The sequence below is a fragment of the Aspergillus thermomutatus genome (assembly GCF_002237265.1).
Source record: "Aspergillus thermomutatus strain HMR AF 39 chromosome Unknown NODE_259, whole genome shotgun sequence".
Classification (NCBI taxonomy): domain Eukaryota; kingdom Fungi; phylum Ascomycota; class Eurotiomycetes; order Eurotiales; family Aspergillaceae; genus Aspergillus; species Aspergillus thermomutatus.
In genome coordinates, this window is record NW_020798309.1 from 12,112 (window position 1) to 38,511 (window position 26,400).

The window sequence follows — 26,400 nt, forward strand, 5'->3', positions numbered from 1 at the left end:
GAGCGCAACTGGCCTATAGGACTTTGCTAGTTGATAGTCGCTTTTGCCTTGTTTTCGGAGAACCACCGTGATTGATTGCTAGAAATGCGTCGGGTTGTAACTAGTGCGTATATATGCATTAAATAGCTGACTGAGCACTTGCAGGATAACGGGTACCTCGATCAGCTTGTGCCAGAGGGAGTTCGGGATGCCATCTTCTCCTGGCGCTTTTCCTGCCTTCGCCCCTCTTACTGCTTCTTGTATTTCTTGTGCAGTAATGGGTGGAAATTCGATCGGTTCTGGGTACTGGAAAGAAGTAGTGTCGGAGAGATCGGCCGGCGGCAGTTGCGGGGAAAAGGCCATCCGGAAGGCTTCTGCTTTCTGGTCGACCGTTTCTGCAAGCTCGCCTGGTCTTTCAGGATCTTGGACCTTTAACGAGGGGGTAAGACCTTTCTCATACGCTCCGCTGCGGTTTCTTGCCCATTTAGCAAGACGCCACATACCCTGCGGGCCATCTTCGATGACCTGTTGGACTCGGCGCCGGTGCGCTCTGGATAGTGTTTTTTTGACGAGGCGTGTCTTTTTGTTGTGTGCCTCGGAGTATCGCATCCAGTCGCAGAGGTCTTTTGTCTTTGTGTGCCTGCGGCGTAGGCGACGGACTTCCTTGACGGCAGCCTTGCATTCGTCATCGAAATCCGGGTTTGACCATGCCGTTGGGTTCGCCCAGGGGGTTGAGGAGTCAATGGCCGATTGAACGACATCCAGTAGCTCCTGGCATTGGCGCTCGATTTGCGTCGGATCTGCTTGGGATAGGTCTCTCGCTTGCAGCCCTTCTTCGATTTCATGAATGAGCTTATTATAGTCAGTGGCATTCCAGTTCCTCCGTTTCTCCTGGACGCGTGTTGGTGTTTCAATGTCAAGCACCGTTCTGACAGGGAAATGGTCGGACGAATGTTCAACGTCGTCCGCTCGCTCACAGTGGATTAGCCTACCAGCAAGGCTTAAACTAATAAAGGTGAGGTCAATAACCGAAGACTGATCGTTTCGGGTCCAAGTGGCTTTTCCTTCCTCGATTATCAGCTCAAGATCATGTTCATCTATGATCTATAGCAGTTGTTCGGCTTCATCGTCAACCTTGGTGCCAGCTCCTCCCCATACTGGGTGGTGTGCATTCATGTCTCCCACTACCACGTGTTCTGCCAGAAAGCGCTTAGCCAATTCATCTCTTAGCTGAGCTAGGGTGTTGCCGCCAGGCCTATTATACACGTTGTGTATAAAAAGGTCTGTCCAGTCCTTGCCTACGTGAGCCCTTCTGAGCTTCAGTAGCTGGTAGTCCTGCGAGATGACCCGGCACGACCAAGTGGCAGGGTCGATCGTTTTCGACACGAAGAGGCATACACCGGGTTGGAGAGGTTCTGGATCCTGTTCCTGACCCTGGCCCTGGCCTTGGTCCCGTCCCCTCGGGGTCTGCTTCGCAGGATAGAGTAGCTGGAATGTTGCAGTTGCTGGTTGATGGGTCGTGTCTGTCCTTCATTCTTCCACGGTTCCTGCACCGCAATCACATCCGTCGCCAGAACTTTTTTGTCCCTGAGAAACGTGGCCATCACTGGCCATGCTTTGTGTGCGTTATATTGAAGTATTTCAAACTGTTTCATTGGTGAAGTTGTTCGTCATCACTCCGCTCGCTGGTCTCGTGCCATATTTCGTCATTTGGGTCTTCAATTGTGGGTGCGTCAGCCGTAATCGCGGGAGGAGAGGATCTGACTAGCACTGTTTGGGGTCGGTTATATTTGAGAGTAATGAGTTTTCGGTATTCCGGGCTTTCTGGATCTAGATCACCCAGGCCGGGCTCTGGCGTGATGTCGTTGTCGTTAATCGTTGTAACATCATTGGTGAACCGGGTGAACTCGTCTTCGAGGTCATCCTGTTGAAGGTTATCCCGGGGGAGGACGTCCTGCGGGAGGGTGTCCTGTGGGAGGGCGTCCTGCGGGAGATGGATGTCGAACCAATTGCTGTTGTCCGGCTGCTCGTCCATAGTGTCCTCCGGCTCTCCCATGAGGCAATTTTTAGACACAATGTTGTCATGTTCGACTCTCTGAGAAGCAGTCTGAGATCTTGTGGACCGTTGACTTGCAGATACCATCGTAGACGGGTGGTGCTTGATCCTTAGGTCTAGTCCTAGAACCCTTCGGGCGACCAGGGCCCCTTTTGGGCCTCGTTGGCTCGACCAGCTCTTGTAGTGATGTCTGCGTCCTTGCTGGTTCGAGTTCTTGATCGATTATGGCCTGTGGGTGGTGTTGAGGGGGTTCCGCCTCTTGCGGCTCGTCCGGTGCATGTATAGATGCATCGAGGCCGTCCCTTGCTACCGGATCCAACCTGATCTGAGGCGTCGCTTTGTCCCCGTTATCAGCGTTACGGAAGTGCAATGGGATACGGTGATAGGTAGGGCAGTCGGCCAATGCCTGTTTTGACTCTTTCATCGCCGCAATCTTCGCCGGCAGTCCCGACTGACCGGGCGATGTCCACCGCCGCAGTTGGCGCATTTGACTAGTATCGCCTGCCCGCGTGTCGAAGGGCACTCCCAGGTCGGGTGCCCATCGGCACAGTGGCCACATTTGAAGACGTTGGAACAGTGTGACTGGATATGCCCCGGTTTTTGGCATTTTCTGCACAGTTTCGTCCGCCCCTCGCGGCAGAAGCGCACAGCATTGTGGATTTGCTTCCCCCAGACGACGCCAGTGATGATAGCGCGGTTGGCGACGACTGGACTGGTGAACTTGATCAGGATTGATCCCTCTGCCCGTATCCCTGGTCGCGTCAGCCAGCCAAGATACTGAATCCTGGCGCCTTCGCCCCAGTTTTTACTTCACTGATGGGCGGTCCCTGGGCCGGCCGGCGGAACCGGCGCGACTGAAAAGAAGTATCTCAGGTTATTTGTAAAAATAGCCGAACGCGGGGGTCGAACCCGCAACCTTGAGATTAAGAGTCTCACGCTCTACCGATTGAGCTAGCCCGGCAGGGCTGGTTTTGATCATTAAAAAGATATCTCTCGTATAGTACATTCGATAATTACGCTAGGTTGCACTAATATGCTCTGGATACTATTTAAACCCTAGATATTCAATATCTCATCTTGAATAGACATGGTTGCTGAGATACGAAGTTGTAATTTCTCGTATCTAATATGGTGTTTTGGGGTGGGCGGCTCGACCGGGAAATACGTTACCTCGATAGGTATTCGGTAGTGAGCAGACTTCTCCGCACCACCAATCAATTGACGTTTTACAAATCATCTCCACTCTTGTTCAACCGAGAGCCTATTGTTAATACAGTAATTACGACTCCGTACTCCGTGCCGACCGGGCTACTTGGCGTGTTGCAGGACCTCGCATTTGCACCCCGCAACGAGTCCGGGACGCTGGCGCAGCACGCCTTAGTCTAAGTCGATAGATCGATAGCGAGTAGTGAAAATCAATCCAAGGTAATTGCTGTCCAGCACCCATTTGCCTTCTCAGATAACGGGAAAAGATAAACCGGCGACCCAGAGGATCGAGTAAACTCCCTACCAAAACAGCATATCCAACAATCAGGAGTTCGTGACTTGACAAAGCAGTTAGAGCCCGGTAGCTAAGCTATCAATGCTCCGTACGGATAGTCGTTTACGAAAAGAAAATGAACACAGACCTATGACGCCGTGTTGCTTGATACACAATGATAGAGCGAACATCTTTGCACTGCCCCTATTGGGCCGCGTAAGGTACACTACTCCGTACTCTGCGGGGCTTAAACTTTGCCTTCAATCACCTCTGATGGTATTAGGAAGTTAATCACAGGTAGGACATCCTAGAAGCTGATGATAATTGTATGAGTCCCGAGTAGTGCTGGGAAGATGAAGTCCGCGGTGCACAGACTCTGGCTTTTAAGGGTTCCGGTAGTGTGACTTCGAAGGCCTCGCAAGGAGTACAGCGTCCAGATTCCCGGACGCGCGGAATAGAAGATGGCGGAGGGTCGGCTCTGGGCTGCCGCTGAAAGTTGGTATCGATCGGTTCCGCTCATCACGTGAAAGGATCCCTGATGCCAAGGCCCCAGGGTCCGCGAGGCCGGGGTCCACACCACCTTGGTTATTGAAACTCCGGACATTACAGCTTTTTCAAGTCTAGATTTCAACTATTTCCTGAGACTAAGAAGATATACGGAGTAGGAGCAACAAACTCAGGCGGATTCGCGTAATGCACCTTCAAGGAGCAGGCAGATAGAGAAGGACAAAGTAGATCCTGATGGGTTGGTAGCTGCGACGATTCAACAAGCCAATAGACTTGGTGGGTTCACGTTCAGCCGTCTGCAAACAGCGTGCCGGTGAGGCCAGACCGCCTTTTCTAGAGATGCTCTACTTGCTGGAATAAGAAACCTTTGCGAGGCTGGCAGTGGTTTCAAGGATCGGAATTCGTTATACAAGATGCCCAAAATAGACTTGAGCGAGTCAGTGAAATCAATTCATCGTTTTGCAGGCATTAAAGACATTTTCAATCACCTAACCTTCCCCCCCCCCCGGCCTTATCTCACATTGATCTGCATAATATTGACGATCTTTTATTTCGATCACTGTTTCGACGATCAATCCGAGCTTTGAACCTCAGCTAGAAACTGCCCATTTTGGGCCATTCAACGCTAGGATCTCTCTTCCCCCGACCCCTTTAATTGAGATCATCCGGGAACGAGATGAGACAGGTCAACCGACGGGAGCGACAAGGGGAAGTCCACAGCTGCCAGCAACATAGAAAGCAATAGGTACCACCCGCCGACACAGGCTGCGAAAAGAATAGCCCCTCTGCCCTAGAATTGAGATCGCAAGCGTCAATAACTAGACTCCCACAGCTCGTCAGCAGGGTAGGGACAGGCTCGCAACTTGAACCTTCAGAGCAATTGCGGTCTCTTGTATTGCTAACTTGGAATAACGTGCAATCAGAAGACTAACGCTAATGACCACTGTGAATAATATCTAAACAGTGACTAAACTACTCCGAAAATAACATATCCAGGGGAAGCAGCAAAAAAGATTGACAAGAACCAAGAAGAATTCTAGATAGCATTCCAATGTGATCCGAATCTTGTTCTGAGAGAAAAACGACGGGGAAAACGCGTGAGTGGAAGTTTCAGAATCAAGACTAGCAATGAGGCTCTCCGTCTCGAGCCTGGCCGCAGGATCGCTAGGCGAGAGAGAGTAGGTGTCATGCGTCGTAGAGCGGCTGTAAGGTTGTGGCGAGCGCGACATAGAAAGCACCCTAGATGTTGGGTCATCATCAATGAGCATTGACACGCGCCTGTCAACCTGATAGCATCTAATGGTGTCAAAATAACTGAAAGAAGAACAAAAAAAGGGAAACAAAATGTGCTACTAATTATGGACTCCAATACTCCAACAATGAGCAACAGAATGCCCCCGAGAAAAAAATATGTAGTAACCTCTATATTGTCATGGGTCGACATCCATATTTGAAGAGACAGTAGGTAATCATCATTTCCATGTGAGCATTACCATCATGACTTGCCCATCTCCAACCCATAATGGAGCATAATAAAGGAGTCAAGCTCATCACAAAGCCTGTGATAGCGCTTTGCATCAGGAACTAGTCACCGGGGCCAATACGAGGATTAAATTATGGGGATGCGGCTTCCCCACGTTCCAAGTGTTGGAGGTCATTGGTATAGCGTGGCATTCCCTCCCTCGCCTTTGCAAACATAACCCCTCTCTACCGAGTGCTCTTGGGGTATGGTTACTGCTAGAAATGAACGTGTGATTATAGAGTATTCGTGGAAGCTTTTGAACTCAGAGAATTCGCTGTCAGCCTGTTGGGAGAGATCTCCTCGGTATTCATGAATATACTCCGACGTATTACAATATCAGGTGATGTGACGCTTCAGCCTACCCATTGTCTGGGGTATATTGCAGACCCTCGACGTCAAATCCATTGCGTGAATGCGCTTTAGCTATTCCGATTTAACGCTAAGCTTCAGAAGTTCGGCTCCGCTCAACCACTGCAATGAATTATTTACCGACGCGGTAATCCTTTTGATGTAGACTGACAAAAGCCATAGAGTAGAGCGGATGGATTGGCTGGGAAAATAAGTCTACCATATCGGGTCCGGGGTACGGAGACGGTTCCGTCCGCTTCCGACATAGAAAGTCTCTGCATACTTGTAAAGCCACCATGCTTGAGCATGTCGGACAACAGGATGCATTGAATGTCTCTTTGAAGTCAGCGGGGTAAAATATGCAAACCGTAGTATGCGGCGTAATCAAATGACGTTACAGGAGTTTACCAATCAGCTCTAAGATCTTGGCGTCGGCCCGGGGTTCATTGGATGAAGAGCAACCACTGCCGGGAACCGAAAGTGTAAATGTCGGAGCCGCGCTCTATCCCTGACAATGGCCACCTCCCCAGAGTTACCCCTCAGTAAATTCTCCTCACTTGGGGAGCGCGGAGTCTTTGCACACAGCAGATCAAAGTCCCCCGCTTCTTTCAGGATCAAACACGGCACGGCGGAATGGGTCGGCTCGATCGAGTAGCCGGGAAGACCAGACGTATGTATATATTCTGACCAGCCTACTTTCCACAACGTTCCTTGCAACATGACCAATTTCAGCTTCTCCTGATCATCACCGACATCCAACTTATCCATTCATTGTCCACTGGTACTCCACTATGGCCAGAATAGACGTCCAGCAGAGTGTTCCCTCGCACCTTCGTACTGTGCCGGGTTCATTCAACATCCCACCGGCACGTCTCCCAGCACCATCGAAAGTCGGCACCTTCGATCCAGAGCGGGTTGCGTCCGACCTAGTCGATGTTTTCAATCTCGCCCTCGACCAACACAACTACCCCAAAGTTACAAGCTTGTTTACGGACAATGGCTTTTGGCGTGACCACCTAGCCTTATCCTGGCAACTTCGAACCGTGCACGGCCATGAGGCTATCTTGAAGTTCTTGGAGAGATGCTCTGAGTCCAGAGAGGGCATGCGACTCCGCAGAATTTCAGTTGATCGGAGCTCCTCTGTGCGCGCCCCCAAGGCGTGCGTGCTTGATGGAGCTGGCGAAGTCCAGGGCATCCAGTTCTTCTTCGAGGCAGAAACAGTTCACGGATCTGCCGTCGGAGTCGCACGCCTCGCAATGCAAGGTGATGTGTGGAAAATCTTTACTTTATTCACTGGCCTGCAAGAACTGAAGGGCCACGAGGAGCTTCTTGGACATCGAAGACCAAAGGGAGCGCAACATGGAGACCACCCAGACCGCAAGAACTGGGCCGAGAGACGGGCTGATTCGGCTGCTTACACTGACAACCGTGAACCGACCGTGATTATTATCGGTAAGATTTTACTCCTTGCCAATAGGAGACCATCGCTGACCATCGTTCTGCAGGTGCCGGACAGGGTGGTTTGACAGCTGCTGCGAGACTGAAGATGCTAGGTGTGGATTCTCTCATCATCGACAAGAATGAGTCAGTTGGAGATAACTGGCGTCTTCGCTATCGTCAGCTTGTCTTGCATGATCCTGTGTGGTACGACCATATGCCCTATGTGAAATTTCCAGCACATTGGCCCATTTTCACGCCCAAGGACAAGCTGGCCGAATTCTTCGAGTGCTATGTCAAAATGCTAGAACTTAACGTTTGGAATAGCACGACTATCTCTCACTGCGAATGGGACGAGCAAACTACCACCTGGACCGTGTCGCTCTCTCAAAAGCAAAGCGATGGGACCTGCCAAGTCAGAATATTCCACCCGCGCCATATTATCCAAGCCACAGGACATTCCGGCAAGATGAAGATGCCCTATATCCCGGGTATGGAAAACTTCCAGGGTAAACGTCTCTGTCATTCCTCGCAATTTCCTGGCGCAGAGAAGAATGGCTTTGGCAAGAAAGCCATCGTTGTGGGCTCCTGTAACTCGGCCCACGACATCGCACAGGATTACCAAGAGAAAGGCTATGATATCACGATTGTCCAGAGATCGACAACCTGTGTCGTTTCCTCGGCTGCTATCACTAAGATTGGTCTGAAGGGCCTTTACGAGGAGGATGGTCCGCCGGTGGAAGATGCAGACCTCCTACTGCACGGCACCCCTACACCGGTCATGAAAGCGCTTCAAGCTCACATCACTTCGAAAGAAGTCGAGCATGATCGGGAGCTCCTGGATGGACTTGAAAGGGCTGGATTCAAGGTCGACCATGGCCCTGATGGCTCTGGGCTACTGATGAAGTATTTCCAGCGTGGCGGTGGCTACTACATCGATGTTGGTGCCTCACAAATGATCGCAGACGGCAAAATCAAGGTGAAACAAGGCCAGGAGATCGCCGAGGTGCTGCGTCATGGCTTGAGGTTTGCCGATGGATCTGAGCTGGAAGCCGATGAAATCATCTTCGCCACTGGATACGACAACATGCGCACGCAAACTGGCATGCTTCTGGGCAACAAGGTCGCCGACAAGGTTTCTGATGTCTGGGGCTATAATGAAGAGGGAGAAATCAGAACCATGTGGCAGGATAGTGGCCACCAAGGATTTTACTTCCATGGGGGCAATCTAGCGACGGCAAGATACTACTCCAAGGTGTTGGCCCTCCAGATCAAAGCCCTCGAGGAAGGTATCCATCGGTATGGGGAATTCTGATCGGGCTGATGCTGAGACCGCTGGCTCATGGGACACGACAGCCCGAGGCCAATCTATCTGGAGATTTCTCTCTGTTTCACATGTCTTTCTTGACCTTTGGAGAGCTTCTTTTGGATTTTCTTACCTTTTCTTTCCTGATACAGTGCGGTAGAATCTCTTTCATCTCGCCTTGGATTTGGAGGCTTATGCTATCTCATCAGCTGTCAATGTCCCTTAAGGCTTTTTCTTCAAGTTTCTCACAATTTGTTGTATTATCCTCGATCCATCCTCTGTGCCTTGCCGTCTCTGCTTAGTGTCATCTTCATATGTTTCGCTCTATCTTTGCTGGTAAATAAATACGATACCCATAAGACGCTTCCAAAGTTGGAATGCACCTTTAAGAACATGAATATATTCAACCAAGGAAAAATGCATGAGCGAATCACATCACTATTATAGCGGCGTTCGCATGTCTGACTGTGGATTTCATCCTGAAATATGAAGAAACTGTAGAGATGCTCTTCGGGTTTGAGAGCAGCCTTTACGAAATGGGGTTTCGTGAAAGCAGCCGGTTCCAGCTGGAGGTGCTAGGAGATGAGATACAGACCTTGACTCCGTTTACTCCTCACCAATGGACCAATGCTAGAGCGGGCTCGCGACAGTAAGGCTTCAGAGTCGTAGAGCGGAAGACCGTTTAAGCTGGCTGGGAGCGGTGGGGCTCTGATTGACTACTATTTTCGCTTTGCTTCACGCTCATATGAAAAGTGGAAGTGCTTTACATCCTCGATATAGTTTCAGGTCCATTTATACCTTTCTGATGCACATCTCCATCTAGGTGTAACAACAATTTTTCTGTTTAGATGCCATGGGGATTATAAGGATTAAAGCTTCCATCCGCCCGAATCCGTCGCAGCGGTCCCGCTCAGCGGATCGCACTCGTCGGTGCGGTTCCGCAGAATCTGGGGCGTTAAAAGGTTAAGCACTCCTGCGGGGAAGCTGCAAGTGTCATGCACCCCAGCATATAAGTGAAACTGCTTTTCTCAAAAACCTCGCTGTATTTTGCGATCCATTCCCCCCCCTCTTCCCCCTCCCTCGTACCCAAAAGTCTATTTCATACGCCTTTTAACATCATGAAGGCCGTTGTTTACACACAAAATGGGACCGTTGAAGTTTTAGACCGTCCTAAGCCAACGATACAAGAGCACACCGACGCGGTCGTGCGAATGCTACATGCATCTATCTGTGGCACAGATCTTCATATCCTCAAAGGTGATATACCAACTGCGAAACCGGGTCTTATCATGGGCCATGAGGGTGTCGGGATTATCGAAGCATTGGGATCCGCCGTTCAGGGATTTCAGGCGGGCGACCGGGTCATTATTTCCTGTATGACCTCTTGTGGCTCGTGTCGATTTTGCCAGCGATCTATTCCATCACACTGTCAACAAGGAGGGTGGACTCTAGGCCACCAGGTCGATGGAACACAGGCTGAATTTGTCCGTGTTCCTCACGCCACGCTATCGCTCCATCACTTGGACTCCTCTGTAGACACGCGTGCTGCAGTTTCCCTTTCAGACGCCCTGCCAACAGGTTTTGAGTGCGGTGTGCGTAACGCCGGAATCAGTCCGACAGGCTCAGTGGTTATTGTGGGCGCAGGCCCTGTGGGCATGGCAGCCCTCCTCACGACCTGCCTCATAAAACCTGCCTTGATTGTTATGGTCGACCTGGATGATGCGCGCTTAGAGACAGCACGCACCATGGGCGCACACCATACAGTTAACTCTGCAGCTCCAGACGCAATACAACAGCTGCTGAATCTGACTGAGAATAAAGGATTTGACTCTGTCATCGAGGCGGTAGGCATTCCAGCTACATTCGAAATGTGTCAGGAACTGGTTGCCGTTGGCGGACAGATTGCAAACATGGGAGTACACGGCGTGAAAGTGGATTTACACATGGAGAAGCTCTGGGATCGAAACATCAGTTCGTGACACTGGATACTCATAATCAACCGTTCCCTCTTACTAATAGGGATCTTCTAGGTATTCATATGTCGATGTGTAATGCGACTTCAACCCCCCACTTGCAGAATCTCGTGAAGAATGGTGAATTAGATATTGGCTCACTGGTGACTCATCGTAAGTTTGAGAGCAAGCAGACTGTATGGATATGATAACTAATGAATTGGCAACAGAGTTCCCTTGTGACCAGGCAATGGCTGCATATGACACCTTCAAAGCCGCGTCTAAACATCGGGCTCTCAAAGTGGCCATCGATTTTTGACCCAGCCGTTAGAAAAGAGCTGTAATATTCTGTCAATGAAGAGCTCCAATGAGTCTACTTGGTCTTGTTTTAGCTCGATTCCCCTGAAGAATCTACATTCAACATGTGGATCAACGCTCTTCCTGATTCTTGTTTTGGTATAATCCAAGTGCCCAAAGATCATATGCACAGATGGAGGGCCTATCTGGATTATCTCTCGTCACCCCATTCCTTCCTTAGACTTTCACTAAGGGCCGGTGAAGAGTACCTACAATGAAGACTTTCGGAGACTGATGATAAAAGCAATCATCCAACTGGCAAAATGCAGCTGGTAGCCAAAACACCACAACATCTCGAGGGTGATAATTTTAGTACCATTAGAAAGCTGCCATTCACCCGATTCTAAGGCCGTTTTCATCTTTTCATAATCTTGGAAACTGGTGGCAGGTAAGGCGGAAAGCTCTCAGCCAATATCGGTGATGTGTTGTTTTTCCTTCCAGGAGATCCTTCGTGAGGTCCTGAGAGGCCATAAGAGGGTGATGTTTCTTTCTATTCAGATAGATCTTCAGAGATCCATGAGATTCAAGATTGATTGATTTGCTCTCATCTTTTCTTGCTTCCATGCGTAGCTGTGCTTTCAGCCCAGACTTCCTCAGACGCCTTCCTCGCAATGAACCCCTTCAACTTCGATGCAGCGGCAGTACGTCGGACTACAGAGGAGGAGCGGGAGAGTGAACAGGATGAGCCAGAATTTTGCTAATTGCATGGAACCCATGAATTGCCTTGGATTCTTGATGTCTTGCTTTATAATTATTGCCCTATAGTTAGTGCGTGCCGCATATGGCAGCGAGGACGCTGCCTTTTTCTGCTGCGGGCATTGTTGGGGCGCAACCGCGCTGCACTCACGTGACAGCGCAACTTAGGTAGCAGAGTTAGCCCCTCATCCTTAGAAGAATCCTACCTGGACGAACGGGGAAGGCACCCCCGCTCGACTGAAGGTAGCCAAAGCAGGTTCCTCACCTTTAGAAGTCCAGGCCAGGGTAGCGCCTGGTGCTTCTTCCACTCTTTTCCAACACATAGTGTCCAGCTTTGTTGCTTCAAGCATGTATTTATTTTAGTAAGTCTTTGCTTAGGTAGCACGTCCGGATGCCCCTTGGGAGGCCGCAGGTCACGTGTGCCACGTGATCCGCCGAGTGACGTTAAATAGTAATCAACCAACCAATTAACCAACCTTAGAAGAATCCAAGAGCTTAGAATGGGAGCAAAAATGGAAGATCTCCAAGAAAGGAGGGCACCTCCGCCGGATCGACACGGCTCTGCCCTCAATCCACACCCGGCGGATGTACGGCTCGCTGCCACGCAATCGAGCCTACCTGCTCACACAACTCCGAACCGGCCACTCATGGCTAGCGACGCATGGCAAGCGGCACCGCTTCTGGGAAGATAACAAATGCAAATGCGGGGCTAAGGAAACAGTGGTCCATGTACTTATAGACTGTCCAAAACTGAAAGAACTGCGACAGGAGTTACGGAGGAAAGTCAGAAATGCATTTAATAACATTGCAGATATGCTGGGAGGAGGACCGCAGGGTAAGGAAGGTAAGTTGAAAGACGCCACGCAGGACAGTAGCATCTTAGGTGCAGTACTGGACTTTGCAGAGGCATCTCAGAGGTTTCGAAGCCGCGCGCCACAAGGGCCGCAGAACAGAATACCAGGCACATAGGCCGCCACAGGCCTTGACGAGGCTCTAAATTCGTCGGGATGTAATGGTTCAATGTAATTAGATATGTATATAGAGATAGCGATAGTTGTGTCCTGCATATCGCCAAGGCGAGGGGCCAGGGTATGAATCCACCACCACCACCACCACGTCTGTAAGTGTATATGTGTCACATTGCTGAGCGATTAATAGATGAATGTCTGTTGGTATCACACGTCGTATTTGTTGTGGTCTCAGTGTCTGGAGTTGCTGGATTTGTTGTTGGGTTTGTTGATGCCTCTGCTGCGCAATACCAGAAAGTTCTGCCTGGACCTCTCCACTGTCCGAATGTCTTCGCTTGCGGCTCTATAACCGGGACATCGTGGTAGATCTCCCAGCAACTTGTACGAAGGGTAATAGTGCTTAGCACTGACAAATGAGAAACTAATTACGTTATGAAGAGGCATGATTTTCTTCTCTCCAACTCCCTTATATCTACGGGCAGAGATGCTTCACTCATAAAGGGTGGTATACCTGGTAGGCAATGCAGGGTGCCTTTCTTTGTTTGGATGTGCAGATGCACCTTAGGTAACCCACAAAGGAAGCTCATGCAAGATGCGATCGAGAGCTAATTTTCTTGACAAGAAATCAGCCACTAAATCGACTCCTATTTAGGATCAATCACATATCTCGTGGCCCGCCGCAGGGGTGGGCACACAACGTAGCTAAGGTAGTAATTTATGTCATAATTTAATACTACAAGTGCCGTACGGCCTGCCCCCTGCGAAGACGTGAGCTGCGGATGTTTAAACTGGAAGCTTCAATTCTTAACCAGATGCAGGATGACTTAGTCGGATGTGCCTAGTAGATATCTACGTATGTGGAGCGTTGTAAGTGAGAACATCAATGTAAAGTATGGCACCCTTAAGAGATAAACTACGTATCCACATGCGGCGCGAAGGGTTCGGACCGGAAAAGTATCCTTCCCCAGCGACCAGAGAGGGTGGATCCAACGTCCTTTGGATAATGGATAGATATTGTAAGATTACTTGCTTCACAATAGCCCAGAAGAATCAGCTGAGTAACAACATCCCTTTCCCAGGACGCGTTTATACGTTTCAATTGGTTAGATATGTTCAAGAAGTTCCGATTCAGCGCCAGGAACATACGGTGGCCAATCATGTGGTCCCGCTCGCGTTATAGACGCCACCCCGAATATGGGGTGTGGTGTATGCCCACCCCGCCTTGCCCGGTATGCGTACGACCTCCGAAATAACCTGCCTGAAAGACCTTAAACAAGTCCGCTGCGCCTAAGCACTAGATGCACCTAGAGGAGTGGCCATCTTGGTCACTTGCAAAATGGGTGCTAGCAATTGTACATAGTTGTCATGAATGGCTTAATAAATCAAGTAGTAGGAACGCAAAATCATAGAAGATAGACTATAAAGTTCGTATATAAACGTTGAACGGGATGATATTGAAATTATATTGTACCGGTGTGGTTTGGCACGTGTACTTGTAATTATAACAGCAATTACGGGCTGTAAGGCAACATTTGACTGTTTCAAGCTTGGCATTAAGGACTAATGTAATCAGTAAGCGAGCGGCACAGCACCCCCCATAAAATTTTCTCCATAACAATTTGGATTTACCAAATGGCTGCCATTTTCGGCGTCGAACGACGCCTTTTTCGGCCGTCATTTGGTAACACGTGACCCATTCCTCTCACCACGACCTCGTCCGCTACCACCACGCACCTCGACCCCGACCCCCTTGTCCACGGCCCCACCGTGGGCGATCCCATCCCCCCATCCCCTTCTCCGTCTTTCGACGAGGCTCACCTTCTGCTTCACCGTCGCGCCCGCAACCGCCGTTTCCTGAGGGCGCCAAAAATGGCCTCACGGCACTCAACTAGTCCGAAGCCGCGATGGCCGCCTTTCGTCTTGTCGTGGCCTGTTTCAAACCACTTTTCTCCCTTTCCCACCCATCCATCCTCTCGTTTTCTCATCTTCCCATCTCCCACTTATATTATCATTCTGACCTGCTGCATTTACGAGCGTTGTCCCCAAATATTCCATGCTTTGAGTAACTCACACACCACTAAGTGCCTGCTCCTTGGTCTGGTCTCGGTTTTCCCTCTTTGTCAACCGCTTGCTCTCTCGAACCCATACCATGAAACGCCCACGGTCCCGACCGAGTAGACATCTGGAAAGTGACCGTGATACGGATATTACGAGCAGCAGCACCGACTCAGATAGCCGGTGCGACGCCGCTTACGAAACGGATTTGACGGAGCCGGACGATACACTGAGCCCACCGAAACATCATCGGTCGATCGAAAGTGCATCCGCTCCAGGAGGACCTGATGGCGATGGAGTGATGTACGACGATCCCCTTGATGATACCGGGATCGATCTGTCTGAAATTCCCGAAGATTTCGATAAAGCCGAAGGGACAATCGTACGGCGAGAACGAATTGAGAGCCGCTGGAAAAGGTCAGAGACTCTGGCGAAGCTACGGGTTGGTCGGCTTCTACTGACGACATCATAGGTACTGCATTAGCAGAACACGCCTAGAGCCTAAGGTGCAAAAGTGGCGGAATCCTGAAGAAGCCCTGCGCCAGGCGTCCAACAATGACATGTATCGGTTCCTAGGCTGGTGTCTCAAGCTCGAGCGAGGAGAGAAGGGCCGTCACTTAAAGGGCATCCACAAATCAAGTTCATTGGAAGCGGACTGGAAAAACCTCCGTGGATATTACCAGAGGTTAACCCAGACCCGGATCAATGATCACGATGGGTCGGAAGTGCGCAGGGTACGTACCAAAAGTCGTATCTCTCACAGTCCGCTGGGCACCGTGCTCTAACAATTGGCAGGGCCTCAAATATCTCGTCCACGAGAATGGGCTAGATACCCAGCCCGCAAAGAAGACGCCGGTTTATATCGAGGATATCGGTCCATTTAACGAAACTATTCTATCGACTCAGGAGAAGAAGTTCCACCTCGGGTTCCAGCGCATCCAAGTATGTGTATTCAACTCGCTAGGCCTGTTCACAGTGCATCGGCAAAATGCGCTTTTAAGTCTCCAGTTCAAGGATCTTCAAATCTCCCTTCAAAAGGATCCCCACGGCGGACCTCCGGTTCCTCTGATTGAGCTTACAGCGGAAGGAGTCAAGAAGTTTCTTGGACAGACTAAACTGTAAGTGTCCAAATTCTCTTTTTTTTTGTGTGTGTCGTGTTCTTGTCCCTCTCTCCACGATTCCACCGTCAGGGACTTCGGAGACCGCCGAAGGATCTCCGCATTTTCTTGAAAGATGCCTTCTGATCGATGACTAGAACCACCTTTGCACTCCCGGAAGTGATCTACGGGCCGTCATTGGTTCTGTGCCCGCACACGCTGCTGTTTGGGATCCTTTTCCATGCTCGGGCGTTCCGCAACCCAAACCTGACCTCGAAAGCTAAGCTTCGCAATCTCTTTATCAGCAAAGGCTGCGAACAGCTCCTGGTGCCAATTGACCGGAGCAAAGCTGATTGGTATATATTCTCCAAAACCGAATTAGTCAAAGGGGTTCCGACTATTCAGTGGACAAAGCCGATGTCGAAGTCAGCTATGTCGAGCATGCTAGTTACTTTCGGGGAGATTCGTGGCTGGAAAGGGGCATTCCATGCACATCAGTTCCGATACGGAAGCGGCAAGGTGGTCAATGAGAGTGGTAAGTACTGCAATTTGCGCCAACAATCTAATGGACTCCCATATCTGGTCGGGTAGCTGATATCGCGCAGGGTGGGTCAGCAAGGAACAACATATGCTGATTATGAAACACGCCAGTCCCCGGACCTTTCTTAACCATTACCATCCTCTGCAGCTCGACACCGATATGATCCGGGTCATCTGCGGCCTTGACCCTGACGTGGAATTGATGCGGGCCGTCACGCGGCAGAGCCGTTGGCGAGACACGCGGCGGCCACGGTATCTGACCAAACAGCAGAGAGCCCAGGTAGAGGATCATTCCGATATGGAAGAGGCCCGTCGCAAGCTGGACAACGCTCGTGCTCTTTACGAGGAGTCTCAGCAACCGAACTTACTGAACCGGGTCCGCCAACGTGAGAAAGAGTTGAAGAACACGCGTCAACGGCTGTTGAGGGCCTTACGGCAGCAAGTCCGAGAGAACTTTGACGAAGAGCAAGCATTTCTGGACATCGAGGCGCAGTTGTCTGGTACAGCAGTAAAAGAAGATAGCAAGGCCGAAGAATTGTTTTTACAGGATGACATGCATCCTCTCCAGCTGCTGCTTCTTCAGCGACTTCTCTCGTACCCGACATCCAACTCTGTGGAAGATGAATGGAAACGGCGCGATGATGCTGTGGACGCTGTTGTGCAGTATTGTGGCGTCCTAGAAGGTGGCCCACTTCGTGGCCGTCCTAAGCAGATCACCGCAAAATCCATCCCATCGACGGGCTCTGAGCCTGACCTCGACGGCTCGTCTGACGCTAGAGACAGCCTTAACGAGAACACGGGGGCCACACTCTCTCCACGCGATGAGCTCTTCCGTGCAACACAGAACCATCTTACAGACACTTCGAAAAAGCCGCGTGCTTGCTTCCAATGCTTCGCAAACGAGAAACTGCCTGACAAGACTCGTTGTAAGATGTTCTATGATGCTGGGTGTGTGACGCGGCATTTCGATGCTCATCATTTACATGAAGATCCTCTCAAATGTAATTATTGCGAGGTGTTTCTGTTGCATAGGATGGCTTTCCAGCGCCATGCATCCGACGTTCATCGAGTGGAGAGTCGCTGGCGAGAGTCTCTTGCGTTGTCTGATAAATAACATCGCTACTGTAAGAAGTCGTTTGTTGGAAGCGTCGCAACGTGTCACCGAAGGCATATCCAATAGCAGGTCATGGTATCAGAATCACAACATGGTGTTGTAGGCAAATGTAGCTCTACCTGTGGCAGATCTTCTTCCCTGAGACTCTGGATCCTCGTCCATGTGCCCTCGGAAGGTATTCGCTTTAGATCATTTACCCCAGGCTAGGTCCGCATCGCGGTAACCTCTATAGAAAGGGAAAGGAATCATATTAGTGATCCGTGTGTGAAGTTGCATTAGCTAAGTCTCACCGATAACTATGGCATCGATATGGGATGACGATAGAATAGGACGGTTTTTTGCTTGCGTTTCCAGCGCTAATCAACCTTGGTACCTGTCTCTTTGCCTGCCAGCGGCCCCGTCAATACCCTCACTCCAGCTCACCCGTCAATCACCCCTCGATCACCCTCCCCGCGCGACCTTTTGGCTGACTGGTTGACTATAAGAGAGATGGAAGGTTCACTCTCTTTCCTCATCATCTACAAGGCCGTTTCCTTCCCCGTTGGGCATTCCTGAACGCCGTCATCCGCCATGGCTAGACCGCGAAGAATCCAGAAGCGTCTTTCGAATAGCCCAAGGTCAAGACGCCAACAGCGGGCTCGGCGTAAAGATAACTTGTTCCTTAAGTCCTTTGAATACTGTCAAGAGTGCGATGCGGATATCTTTATCATGATTCGGCTTAAGCAAGATGGCCAGATCCAGTTCTTTAACTCCAACAGCCAATGGCCCCCATCCCTGGAGGAGCTGGTAAATCCTTCTCCTCCTTCCTCGTGATCGTGCTGGTAGCTCCGTACTAACTAGACCTCTAGGCTTCACATTATCCAAAGCCGAAACAAATTACGTGGGAAGAGTTGGCCGCTAGATACACCATTAAAGGTTCATTTCCTTCACCCAACCAGCTACATGACAAAGAACACGGAGAGAATCTAGGGGGTTGTCGCAAGACTGAGGACCGTGAGTGAGGAAGTGATGCATAGACTGGAGTCTGAAGGCTCAAGAGTTATAATGTCAGGGCTTTCTTTACTCATGGTAAAATTACCAGCACTACAAGACCACAACCATAATTCGACTGCCGACTAGTATAACCGGCAGCTACCGTAGAACCGCTGTCAGGAGATCACTGCCGTCACAGGAGGACGGTAATCAGAGGTGGACAGCAGTCGAATGAAGTGAGGAGGTGAAATCACAGGCTTCGAGCAGGTCACAAAGCCGTACGGTCTCCATTACGGAGCAGCGAAAGCATTCAATGACAGCCGTGAGTTTTCTTACCTTGTTCCGGTTTGGAAATGCCTGCGTCCATACTAACGCGGCCATCTTCTGACGAACAGCGGACGTTACCAACGAGCTCCAAAACGTGATGTTGCAGCATGCTAGCATCAACACTTTCGTCAAACACTATAGCGTGGGCATCCACGTTGACGCTCAGGCGATTGCTCGGGGACTGCCAGCTCAAAAGCAGCTGATGCGGTTTGCAGCGTCCATGAGCCGGTCAATCGACCCCTGTCGGCCTTACAAATTAGAGGACACTAGCGTTGTCAACAAGGTCCCACGCGTGCGTGATCTGCAGCAGCGAGTCAGTAAAAGAAAACAACTTTGGGACAAGATGAAGCGGGCTTTTGAGATGGCGGAACGGGACTTTCAGTGAAACTTTGGCGATTACCTACAGCAAAAGAAAGTGAAAAAGGAGCTGCAACGCCCCGCTCGTCAGGCACTCAACAGTGTAGAGCGGCTGGAAAAAGAGTACAAGCGCGCGACCCAAAGGTATAGCCGGGCGCAGCGTGTGTCTCGGAATGAGTGGCAACGACAACGTAACCGCTTAGTGCGTGAGAATTTGGAACGATATAAGAACGAGCAGCCGGTGATTGACAGTGAGAGGCAACTTGCTGGAAAGGTGGTGGATGAAGAGGTGATGGGTGCTTTGGAGCGGACAGGATATATGACCCCCCAGCATATGATATTGATCGACACAGTCCTGACCATGCCGGGCTCAACTGTCGAAAAGGAGTATCAGCGCCGGATTGCTGCAATTAATGCGGTTATTGCTTTCTGTGATGTGGAAGAGGGATCACCCACGAGGCGACCAAACGTTACGCAGAAACGTCGCGCCGTGGACGTCTTACCATCTACTCCCCCTGCGAAAAGGCAAGAATGCCCTTCACCTAAGGAACAAAAGACCGCTCTTTCTCAAGCAATTGCGTCTGTCTGCATTAAAGCTCGACATGAACGGCCGACGATTTGCTTTCTTTGCCTGGGAAATCCTCGTATGCCGGAACGTGAACGAGTCAAAAACTTTGGTACCCCTGGGTCCCTCGGCCGCCACTTTGTTGACATTCACGTCATACCATATCTGAAAGACATGCGGGTTAAATGCAGTATCTGCGAGGAAGAGTTAGAGAGTAAATCGGCATTGATGAACCATGCTGAGAGAGTGCATGGAACTGTATCACGTCGGCCGTTGTCTGCCCTTAGCCCAATTTAGATTTTCTATCCACCTGCAGCCTAACCATTTACAGATCCGAGAATCCCTTTGCTTTTTTCTTGACGCTGCATATTTAGGGCTGGTCCCTCGACATCTGATACTTTTGCTTGATATTCTAGTTCCCTTTATCTTAGTTGCATAGTTCCCTCGTCATGTTATTGTTGTACCTGTTGGTACAGTGCTACATCAAAGAGTAGACATATGCGGCGCCTCAGTATACCATCCGACTGCGAGTCAATGATGAGACAGGCCAAGTGAGCTAGATCCTCGGCGTAGTAGTAGCATCGAGGACGGTCGTCGAAAGGCGCACAACCGGTAAAGTCCAAAGCCCAGTCTAGAGAACCGCCTGAGTTCTAGGTCGAGGACGGGCACAGGCTACGAAACCGATAGTTATATGTCTATAACAGAATACGTCACAAACTGCTTTCATCCATAACAAGAATACAAATAGTGTGAACCCCCCGGGAAAGGGAAACATGAAATTAATTTCATTCAAAGCAATGGTTCCCTTCGTATACATTATCATATTTATATGGATGGGAACTTTTCTCATCTTAGTTGCCCTGAACTTCTGCTTTAAGAAGAAGTACGTCCCTGATCCTGAGTCTCCTGCTACCCTCGCTGATCATGCCCATCAAGAGTAATTCCCTAGCCTACGATGCTACCACGATAGCACCGTAGGTCAACCCGGAATATTTTAGGAAGGCAGTATGTAGTATTCTCTTCCTAGTTGGGGATATCTAAGCAACGTGACATAGATACATCCTGTAGAGAGGGCCTCCAGCTCTCAATTCGTTCTGTTCAAGCTTGATAGGCAGCGGCCAGCTCTTGCCAGGTTATTCTTAAAGGTGCAGGATAGTGAAAAGACTTGCAATCATTAGCATAACCCAGAATTTACCAACATATCACAAAAATAAAAAGAACTTACCAAGTCTTCCTGTGAAGGAGACCATCGGCCATCCGAGTTAAAAATATAAATCTGGCCATTCGCCTTCAACTGAACCATGAGCGAGATATCTGCATTACACTCCTGGCAGAACTCAAATGCCTTCCGGAACAAGGTATATCCTCGTCGTCGGTGTTGTTGACGTTTTGCCTTTGGCTTATCGGACTGCCGATGACGGATTGTTCTAGGCTTTGCCATTCTAACAAATTTCCTGCTGTGATTCAGAGTAAAAGGGACCACTACTCCAGTTCAATAGCCTTTAGAAGTTCAGGCCTTTACATACTTCCCTAGAGACACTCAACTGGAGTAATCTGGCTTCGAATCTGGTCATTAGGACCAGGGCCTTGAGAAGCTGGTCTGCCCTTGCCATTATTGGTCTAGCGGTCATAAGCACCTGCATTATGTATGCTGACAACAGTACATCCATAGGTAACTTACGGAGATGACCTGCCTCTCAGACAATTGAGGAACCTAGCCATTTGCGGTTAGTTGTAATCCTTTAGAGGGCTGTTTAAGACAGTTCTGAATCTCCTAGGCACAATACACATTATTAATTACCTTAATGCTGATATTATAGCTTGTTTTGAAAGTCTGCTACTAAATATATCCTGATTTATGGTGCCGGTATTTTTGGTATTTTACAGTGTTGCTGCCCGTTCACTGGACATATAATTCACCAGAAAGTACAGAGTACAACACTTGAATGTCCCTAAGGAATGGTTTCCTAAGCTATGACCAATAGTGACTTGGTATGGTTTTGAAAGGAAAAGCAATAGAATACACAGCAAATACACCAAGATACCAAAGATACCAAAGATACCAAAGATACCAAAGATACCAAAGATACCAAAGATACCAAAGATACCAAAGATACCAAAGATACGAAAGATACGAAAGATACGAAAGATACGAAAGATACCAAAGATACCAAAGATGATGATAAACACCTAAGAAATAAAACTAGTCTAGACAGTTATAGGCATTGCTGAGGGGTTGGATTAGAAGAACATTAATGATTTCCTAACCATGCGGCTCAATGTTACTTGGTCCTGCGTTAATTGCAAGGATGGTGATTCCGTTAAGGCTGCACGTGCTAGAGTCACATTTGCTGACCCAGGAGCAAGCCTAGTTACAACCTTATCCTATTTTCTTCCTATCCAAAGACAAATCATGATTCGTACATTGTGTTGGGTGTGTGTTGAGCTTACAGACGCACACATGGAAGAAGAGCAGTTAATGCTCAATTGCTCATTCATAAATATACAGCCCAAGAAAACTTCATCAGAGGGGCAGTTCCTTGGAAGGATCGCCAACTGCAATGGTGTTTTCCAATTATAAAGGTGGAGGAAATCATAAAGAGGATCAAGAATGGGGAAGAGCTAAAGCTTCACCGATTTTGCTCAGCCACGCTGGCCTAAGTCTATGTGTGTATGTTGTGGCAATTACTGTGATCTGGGAAGATGGATATTGTCTATACAGATACTATGTAACCAAGATCTTTCCTGTGCTTCTTCATTTGTTCTAATAAGTATTGGTGCTAGTCTCTAACGGCAGATACATAACAAAAAGTGCATTGAAACTGAGAAGACAGAAAAGCTGGCTCAGAGAATTTCGCTCCCGCATTTGCGTGACGGAGGGGGAAAACCGAGGATGGAAAAAAACCCCGCCGGGGCAGTACAGAAAAACTACGGACAACTAGGAGCTTAGCCTATTGGCTTGTGCACGACCCTTAGGCTGTCATTTCTAGTGGACAGTGGCTAAAGCATGCTCAAGTACCTTATTTTGAGAGGACAGAGGACACACTTTAATACAAGCTGGTGGGGTACATAAATATTGCAGCCTGCAATAGATCCCGGGTTTTAGGTGCAGTCATACTCATAATTGCGATAATTATGATTAGATCGACAAAGATCGGCTACTAAGGCAAGCTCTTCAGCCAGCCCTGCTGCAGTTTCCTGCCACCTCCTGAACCTCACCGCTACTATCTACCTGACATCAGCCCAATCACAATGGATAGTTGATCCTTCCGCCTCCCACGGGCAATGTGGTTGGCAGCTGCTGAGCCATGGATTTGTCAAGAGCCTAAATAGGATTAATCTGCACCGGACATCCCCCTTTTCTGTGACCAATCAGCTGCCAGCAGCTACCTACTTACCATAAGGACGGGAATTTTTTAGCGAACTAAAAGGCTTACATTATTAAGAAGAACTAGTCATTATGAGGAGGACCTTCGCTAAGGCTTTAGTACTTTCCTCCATGGTGTGTTGATGTCATCAGAGCAAAAAGGAGTGTCCAAGGCCACTTTTAAAAACCATCATTTCCATTAAGCATTGTGGCTTGCAATATATCCTAGGCCAAGAGTCACAACCTTGGTACAGTAGTTTTTAACATCAGTTATACCTCCGACTCTCCCAGCTTCATTCCTGCAAAGAAATCAGAAAATTTGCTAAAGCATTTCAGTTCACTACTATATAATTTCAGCAGAAATTAATGGGAGTGGTCATATACAATCAATTAGTCATCCTCATAATACTTAACTAGTTAAGTACTGCGAGTTCCAGGACACCATGGAATCACCTGGTGATTCTAACAACTGGGGTCACATTCACTGACACATATCTTCTCCTAGTAGGTCTTTGTTGTTTTATCAGATAAGTTTAGGCAACTAGCCGTGTCTTATATTAAATATATCATGCAGCTAATTCCGCAGGTGGTTGATGACCTGTAGAATGGTCCGATCGGGGCTCGGCACTCCCGAGTTCTGAAATGCCTTCACCAGAGAGCTCCGCCTTTCCCGCCGTAGGAGGTAAATCATCCGCATGAAGTTCTGAGCGGCCATGATTTTCCGAGCGAACATGATCCAACGTCATGTATGTCTCATTTGAATCGTCCCGGCGGTGAGAACGCATCCAGGTCCAGTACGCCAGACTTGCGGCAAGCACGATGAAGGCAACGATACCGACTACAATGCCAGCAATAGCTCCTCCACCTAATCCTGAGCTTGTGGGCAATGTCGTTGGAGCGGGTGCCCCTGAGCTTGTGGGCAATGTCGTTGCAGTGGGTACCGCTGAGCTTGTGGGCAATGCCGTTGCAGTGTGTACCACGATAAAAACATGGTCAAGTGTTCCAGAGGTCATTATTGCTGTGCCATTATCCGATGCCGTCGGGGATTGGTAGCGACCGTCGCTGGCGGTCGCAAGTACGGCCAACTCATAATTAGTGACATCTGCTTTCATGCATTTTCCGTCGAAAGACCCATAAGTGAAGCCTCTAAGACAAATAGGGGTATAAAATATTAGCTTCAGGCGCTAGATAGGAGACGCGGTAGGAAATGAAGCCAAGGAATACGTACGACATGCAGCACGTCGTTGCTCCTTGTCCATCATTTGCCTGTGCATACCAACCGTCCGGGCAAATGCCTGGACTGAAAACTAGACTCTGGCATGCTGTGGCATTCCATTCAGGCGGCACACACGAATACCATCGAGGGTCTTGAAAGTCATGCCATCCATAGTCGTAGGGCGGAGGAAGGTCTTTTGCGAAGAACCTTGTGGAACACCACGCTGGAGCAGTGAACGTTGTAGTCAAGGCAGGGGTGCTTGTAACGGAACCCAATCCTTGACAGGTGGATGTAATTGTAACCATCCTGGTTCAAGAGACAGTTCGCCACCTGCGTGGAAGGTAAGTAGTTGAACTTCGAACACACGGCGAGGGCGCGAGGCAATGAAAGAAGGAAACGGGCCTACTGCCAAGACGAGGCTATTCTCAGCCTCGTCGCTGGTGCACCCACCAGTCCGTGTGCGGTGGGACCGTGGGGGCTACTCGAAGGGCACGGATAGAGGCTGGAAATTGGCCGAAGGCCCGAAGCCCCTGAGAGTTGTCAAAAGCAAATTCATGGCGTGCTACATGACATGGGGAACATGCGCTGATGATGGAAAGTGCTGAAGGGAGTGAATAATGAAGGGTAATGAGGTGTTGAGAATTGCTTGTATAGAAATTTCATGTTATTTAGAATTTAAGACATTATGTGATGACAGAGTACAGTACATTTTCACAATTTTAAACATGCTTAGTCAATCACAGATTAGTGTGTTTGGAATAGGGTTTAGGAAAGAATGAAAGAGAGTAAACTGGTGAAACTGATTTCACTTCTCTACTAACCTATCATATTCTTGCTTTACCTGTTTGATGTGGTTTACCTCTTCCTTATGTATAGGGGGATTGATCTGTTAGGTCTGCTAATATGTAATCTCTGACAGCACCAGCCTTCACAGCTTTATCTTGTTGGCTCTGGTCTGAGGAGCGCCATATCTGTCCAATTCGCGATGCATGAAGTTGATATTTCTGCACAAGGTCACAGTGCAGCTTCTTGACCTAGGCAGGTGTCTGTCCAGTTTCATTCATCATACTAGGGATCAGAAACAGTGAGTGAGGACTGTGAGGGCAGAAAATGAGTGGTGGACAAGAAGGACAGGGTGAAAATCTGAGAAAGAGATTCTGAATCTGCCCTTTAGAAATTGTGGGGAAGGGCAAGGCGGTGAAGCAGTATCCCCTTGCATGGCAGAATTATTCTGCCATTCGCGTTCAAGGATTTTGGGCGAGGACTTTAGCAATGACCAAGAGATGCAGATATCAGAAAAGAAGCAAATCGAAAGCGTATAATGGATGCGTCAGTCAGTGCTGCTCCTAGCATCTATTCCCTTGCTGCTTAGCCGCCCAAGTCCTAGGCTAGCTAACTTCACTCCTATATCCTATACCTAGGCCTCGAAATGGGACCGCAAGGACCGCAAACCAAACCGGACTGGACCGCTGTGGTCCGGTCTTTGGTGCAAGACCTTAGGACCGCACCACTGCAATCTGGTTAAGACCAGCGGTCCTACAAACAGGACAAACATAGGAATCCCTGTGACATGCATATTTTGTGCAAAATCTACATGTATTTTTAAGTATTTTGCTTATAGATTAGTTTTAATATTAGATGGATATACTCAGATGGAATGCAATATAAGCGAAGTTTAGATTATAATAGTTTTTTCATTAGTAACTCTACTAGATCAATGGCTATTCATACACAAAATCTTCATCCTATCTTAAACACTTTAGAAGCCGCCCTGATGAGCGCCTCTGAGTACTACTCTCTTGTTATAAGCGGCTGTTGTTAGGTAGAGGAATCTTATTAACTTCATCTAATTTAATTAGAGGCTCAGGCTTATCTGAGATAGCTTTAGCCTGTCACACCCTGGGATCCGTCTCTGCTGTTCTCTGCTAGTCAACTACTTTGGGAAGGGGTGATATAGTCCCTGGACTATATCCAATACTTGCCTGAGGCCTACCGACCAGGTAGCCTGACGATGCAATGATACAATGATCCGAGCAGGATCAAGGACAACCCGAAGATAACACAAGAACAATAACAGTAGAGATAGAAGCAAGGCCTATTGAGTACGTATACTCAATAGTAAGAGAGTAACTGACGAATCGGACTAGTGAACTTGTACTCAAGTGAGTTATTGTTATTGAAC

The 26,400-nt window shown here is 48.9% G+C and overlaps 5 protein-coding genes across 5 annotated transcripts; 3 read left to right on the forward strand and 2 right to left on the reverse strand.

Moving 5' to 3' along the window:
- Window positions 1–1,630: 1,630 nt before the first annotated feature.
- CDV56_102219 (uncharacterized protein) lies at window positions 1,631–2,594 on the reverse strand (the record flags this gene model as incomplete). Its single annotated transcript, XM_026755838.1, has 2 exons — window positions 1,631–2,070; window positions 2,120–2,594. The coding sequence occupies 2 exons, from the start codon at window positions 2,592–2,594 to the stop codon at window positions 1,631–1,633; spliced, it is 915 nt and encodes a 304-aa protein (XP_026611001.1).
- A 4,089-nt stretch (window positions 2,595–6,683) lies between these two features.
- On the forward strand, window positions 6,684–8,644 carry CDV56_102869 (uncharacterized protein; the record flags this gene model as incomplete). Its single annotated transcript, XM_026756488.1, has 2 exons — window positions 6,684–7,344; window positions 7,398–8,644. 2 exons carry the CDS (start codon window positions 6,684–6,686, stop codon window positions 8,642–8,644), a joined length of 1,908 nt encoding a protein of 635 aa, XP_026611002.1.
- A 1,109-nt stretch (window positions 8,645–9,753) lies between these two features.
- CDV56_103232 (zinc-dependent alcohol dehydrogenase family protein) lies at window positions 9,754–10,906 on the forward strand (the record flags this gene model as incomplete). Its single annotated transcript, XM_026756851.1, has 3 exons — window positions 9,754–10,606; window positions 10,666–10,761; window positions 10,818–10,906. The coding sequence occupies 3 exons, from the start codon at window positions 9,754–9,756 to the stop codon at window positions 10,904–10,906; spliced, it is 1,038 nt and encodes a 345-aa protein (XP_026611003.1).
- Window positions 10,907–14,757: 3,851 nt separating this feature from the next.
- Window positions 14,758–19,932, forward strand: CDV56_103752 (uncharacterized protein; the record flags this gene model as incomplete). Its single annotated transcript, XM_026757371.1, has 9 exons — window positions 14,758–15,080; window positions 15,136–15,397; window positions 15,459–15,605; window positions 15,672–15,781; window positions 15,919–16,295; window positions 16,366–17,226; window positions 18,643–18,708; window positions 18,782–19,026; window positions 19,120–19,932. 9 exons carry the CDS (start codon window positions 14,758–14,760, stop codon window positions 19,930–19,932), a joined length of 3,204 nt encoding a protein of 1,067 aa, XP_026611004.1.
- Window positions 19,933–23,568: 3,636 nt separating this feature from the next.
- CDV56_104618 (uncharacterized protein) lies at window positions 23,569–24,523 on the reverse strand (the record flags this gene model as incomplete). The annotated part of the gene is made up of 2 exons (XM_026758237.1): window positions 23,569–24,148; window positions 24,231–24,523. 2 exons carry the CDS (start codon window positions 24,521–24,523, stop codon window positions 23,569–23,571), a joined length of 873 nt encoding a protein of 290 aa, XP_026611005.1.
- Between the last annotated feature and the right edge of the window lie 1,877 nt (window positions 24,524–26,400).